Raw genomic sequence first — 5,119 nt, forward strand, 5'->3', positions numbered from 1 at the left:
AAAAAATGTTTTTTTCACTTTTTTTAAAAAAATGTTTTTTTCACTTTTATTTAAAAAAAAAAAAATTTCAAAAATTTTTTTTTTCACTTTCTTTTTCAAAAAAAATTTTTTTTTCAAAGTTTTAATTTTCAAAATAATTTCTTTTTTAGTTTTATTGTTCAGTTTCCTGAATTTTTATTTAAATTTTTTTCCCAAAGTTCAGCAATTAATTTGAAAAACCAATGAATAAATTAAACGACAACTGTTTTAGATTATTTGATTGAAAGATTTTCAAATATCAACTCCTATGATTTCAGCTCCATAACTGAATATTTCCTTTATGACGGTAAACTGCATAATTGTTCATCATGATTTTGATTTTGTGCTACATTTTCCACCATTTTCCTGACATTTTATGAGCAAAAGGTTTTCAAATGTGTAACTTAAACATTTAAAAATACTTCCTTGTGATCACAGAAAGTACTGGGATGCATAAACTTCAGGGTTTTAACAAACTTTCCACATTGCACTGTAATTTAAATACAACGCACATCACCCACTGACATTTCTTTGCTATTGTAGTAAGTTGTCTGTGGTGTATACTGTTCACTGTGTCACGTATAAACCGCTGTCATGCTGCCATCTAGTGGATAAGAGCTGATATCGCCGTGAAACAGCGATTGCTGACTTGAATCTCCCTTCTTTTACGATCGCTGCAGTATTTTCATCAGTGACCGTGTCACTGTTGGGTCGGAACCAAGGGAACATCTGGCTCTTTGAAGACTCCGTCATGATCACAGGAAAAACATCTGGTACTGTATCAGTTAAGTCACAACGAGTGCTCATGCACACACGACAATAAATACACATAATCAATGATTATGTATCATTATTTTTCTTTTATCCATCCAAAGATGCGGCGTCACAATCTGTTGTCCAGTTTCCTAAGAGCCTGCTGAATCTGACCGAGACGGCTAATGTCACCACGGTCGAGGCCTATTTAACGATTCCCCAGGTGTCGTCAGACGGCGTCGACGCTCTCAGCACTTTGGGGATCATGAGCAGTAAATCAGGTAGATTTTCAACCCCCATTTCCATACATAAATATTTAAATTTTGGTGCCAAAAAAAAAGGACAAAATTGTGTAAACTATTGGTTTTTCCCCCCCAAAGGGTTTGTAAGTGTGGAGCTGAGCCCTGTGGCAGCGGTCAGCGTGCAGCTTTTCTCAGGAGACACAGAGTTCCATCTCAGCGGGCCCATACAGATCAGCCTCAGCCTACCCGACAGCTGCGGACTTCAGGTTTCCACTGTCGTCCCAGCGTGGTTCTTCAACCGAACCACTGGTGAGCGCATACAACACGTTTGGAAGAGTGGAGCGAGGACGATTCCACAGCTTCCACTCGTGAAACTTTGCAGAGAAAAGACACACGGACGCAAAATCTTCTACAGGCTACTTCATTGCTTCAAACTTCACGAAGCAATAAAAACGTGCAAATATAAAGACTGATAAAGCTGTGTTTCTGTTTAGGTGGGTGGATGAGAAAAGGACTGGGGAAGGTGGCGTCAGCGGACGGAAAACTCATGTGGACGTTTACGGCTCCTCACCTGGGCGACTGGATCGCTGCACCTCTGTCATCGACCAGAGGCGAGTGTTCATCGTAGTCATGTTTCATATGGAACACAATTAACCTTTTTTTTTTTTTAGAACTTTATCAGTCGAGTGTATAAAATACAATTGAGGCGATGGCGTTTTATTAGTTTTGGAAGCTAGTGTAAATAAAAATAAATAAAAAATCAGAACGTACCAAAGCTGGGCCTGGACTTGGTTTTGTTTGGATAATTAATATGGAGAGCCATCTTAGTCATAATTAAATAAATACATAAAACATAAATAAATACATAAATAGATAAATAAAAACAGTAAAATAAAACCACAAAGAAGTACATAAAAATATAAATAAATAAATAAATACAATTATTATTTTCCAAATGCCACATTTATTTATTTATATATATTATCTATGGTTAACCATGCCCCTTCATTTGCATACAAGGATTGGAAATGGAAAAAGAGCCTGGAAATAAATAAATAAATGTGCCGTTTGGAAATAAAAGTCTCCTGAAAATAATAATTTTATTTATTTCTGTTTTTATTTATTTCTTTAATTTTGACTGAGATGCTCTCCATAAATAAAGTGTTATCCTCTCTGTCTCACTTTTGCTTTAGGCTTCTTTGAAATTGCCATCCCTGCTGATTTCATCTTCCACCATTCGTCTTTCCTGATGGCGCTCGGAGGAGGAGTGATTTCTGTCCTCGTCTTCGTCCTGGTTGGATTGTTTTACTGTTGCAGGTAACGGAGGCTTTCGACTCATTTATACTCTTCTATAGTGCACACCAAGATGCGACTGTGTTAAGATAAATATTATAAGACACAATTCCTGAATTTGTTGCACCCCAAATTGCAAAAATGTCCAATAAAACAACTTCTCTTTGAGCTGAAAATGTTGATTTTGACTCATGACGTCAACATAAATGTTCCGTTTCACCCTCAGACGCTCGCTCAGTGGAGCTGAAGCAAAGACGACGATGCCGATGTCGAAAAAGGACCAAACCACCTCCACGCGTGAAGATCTAGTCTTTGAAGTGACTTCAGTCGATGATTCTCAACCACAGGACGAGCTGAAGACTTCGATCACAGATCATCAACACAACTCCTCACTGCACGGTCTTGCAAGTCTTACGCTGGAAGACACTGAATCAAACTCTGAATCGAAGGATATGACTTGTGAGCAGATGACAGCTTCAGGATCTCTGGCTGGCAACTTCTTTCTCTACAACCAGCCCGTTGCCATCCTTCACGCTCCAGCATTTTTCCATGTGGACGAGCTGGAGGAAAACCCCCAGTGGAGCAAATCGGCCACGCTTCCCCGAGCCGGGGCTTCCAACAACAGTGCTGCCTCTGAGCCGCTGAGCAAAGACGGCTTCACTCAGACGCTGCTGCCGAAGGGTCCGCCTTTGACCCAGAATACAGAGATGGAAACTGAGGACCAGCTGGGAGTTCTGGGGAGCCTACAGGGGGCAACTGCCCCCAACACATCCATGGGTCACTTCAGTCTCCCCGAGTCAGCGTCGGTCCCAGGAACGTTAAACAGAATCAGGGACAGCAGGCACTCGGCGCATGCCTTGGGAGAATTGTCGAGAACCTCCTCTCACCAGCCTCCTCGGGCCTGGTTTGTGTCACTGGAGGGCAAACCTGCAGCTGAGATCCACTACGCTGTGTCAGAGCAGCACAGGAGGAGGCGGCCGGCAGAGAGTCGGGAGACCAGTTTAGACTCCGGGGTGGACATGAACGAGCTGAACCCGTCATCGGGCAGGAGGGCCGTACCGCTGGAGCGCAGCGCTACTTTTGTTAAAAGCAACCCTGGCAGTAAACACACAGAACCACATTAAAAAAAATAAATGTTCTTATAGGTTTGTGCATTCCCATTTCAGTCAGGGATTACGAAATCCGCCTAACAATGTGTCTCATGTCATACTGAAAACTGAAGTGTCGTTAATATTTCATACTGATGCTCCACTGTGACCACAGGTCATTTGACTTTTACTGATAAGTGATGTTTTTGCATGGTTTTGATGTATTTTACCACAAAGTGAATCCTTCTATTATATTTTAGTACAAATAAATCAGTGAATAAATGAACGGATCTTGACGATTTCTCTGCAGTACGTGAAAACCAGTCGACTGATCACAGTGAAGAGTACAGCGTACTCAAATCACTGAGAAACAAGAGGAAAGCCCTCAGAGTGGAAAACACATTTTATTTTTAATCCTGAACATTTCCTCCTTGGACCATATCCTACACCCCCACAGAATTTCATCAAATTCTTTTCTTAAAGTTCTGCTGCTCACCAACAGACAAACGACACACTGGCACCAACAAGAACACTTTTGTGAATGAATGAAGTTAAAAAAATAAAAAATAAAAACAAGCCACGAGAGGTCAGAAGTGTGCAAGTTTTGACATGGGGATCAGAATTGCACTGTAGCATGGGGAGTGAATATTTAATTTACATATTATACAGTGCTATACTACTATACTATGTCGTTGACCAAAATGTCATGCAACATTATTTCTTCCAAAATCTTACTATTCTTTGAAAACATTTTTTTAGCCCGAAATGTGACCAAAATGTCATACTATACTATGTCATTGACCTCAATGTCATACTGCACTATTTCGTCCAAAATCTGATAATTTTTTTGAAAAAAAATGTTGGTCCAAAATTTGACAAAAACGACATACTATATACTATGTTGTCCAAAATCGGATAATTTTTTTGAATTTTTTTTTTAGCCCAAAATGTGACCAAAACGTCATACTATACTATGTCATTGACCTCAATGTCATACTACACTATTTCGTCCAAAATCTTACCATTTTTTGGAAAAAAAAATGTTGTTCCAAAACTTGCCAAAAACGACATACTATACTATGTAGTACGTTATACTATACTGTGTCTGCTAAATGTGACCATTTTTGGAGAAAAAAATTTGGTCCAAAATTTGACAAAAACGACATACTATACTATGTCGTCCAAAATTTGACCATATTTTTGAAAAACGTTTTTTTGGTCCAAAACTTGACAAAAACGTCATATTATACTATGTAGTACGTTATACTATACTATGTCTGCAAAATGTGACCATTTTTGGAGGAAAAAATTTGGTCCAAAAATTGACAAAAACGACATACTATACTATGTCGTCCAAAATCTGACCATTTTTTTGAAAAACGTTTTTTTGGTCCAAAACTTGACAAAAACATCATACTATACTATGTAGTACGTTATACTATACTATGTCTGCAAAATGTGACCATTTTTGGAGAAAAAAATTTGGTCCAAAAATTGAAAAAAACGACATACTATACTATGTCGTCCAAAATCTGATCATTTTTTTGAAAAACGTTTTTTTGGTCCAAAACTTGACAAAAACGTCATACTATACTATGTAGTACGTTATACTTTACTATGTCTGCTAAATGTGACCATTTTTGGAGAAAAAAATTTGGTCCAAAAATTGACAAAAACGACATACTATACTATGTCGTCCAAAATCTGATCATTTTTTTGAAAAAC

The 5,119-nt window shown here is 38.5% G+C and overlaps 1 protein-coding gene across 1 annotated transcript in view; it reads left to right on the forward strand.

The window, feature by feature from the left end:
- Positions 1-3,430, forward strand: part of LOC310943175 (protein FAM171B-like) — a gene marked incomplete at both ends in the record, with an annotated part of 12,725 nt that extends 9,295 nt beyond the window's left edge. The window contains 6 exons of the mRNA XM_083908701.1: positions 699-791; positions 894-1,052; positions 1,152-1,322; positions 1,508-1,624; positions 2,207-2,330; positions 2,533-3,430. Coding sequence (XP_083764827.1) covers positions 699-791; positions 894-1,052; positions 1,152-1,322; positions 1,508-1,624; positions 2,207-2,330; positions 2,533-3,430 — 1,562 coding nt within the window. The remainder of the gene's footprint in view (positions 1-698; positions 792-893; positions 1,053-1,151; positions 1,323-1,507; positions 1,625-2,206; positions 2,331-2,532) is intronic.
- Positions 3,431-5,119: the final 1,689 nt, after the last annotated feature.

Source organism: Microchirus variegatus (assembly GCF_963457635.1).
Source record: "Microchirus variegatus genome assembly, chromosome: 22".
Lineage (NCBI taxonomy): Eukaryota > Metazoa > Chordata > Actinopteri > Pleuronectiformes > Soleidae > Microchirus > Microchirus variegatus.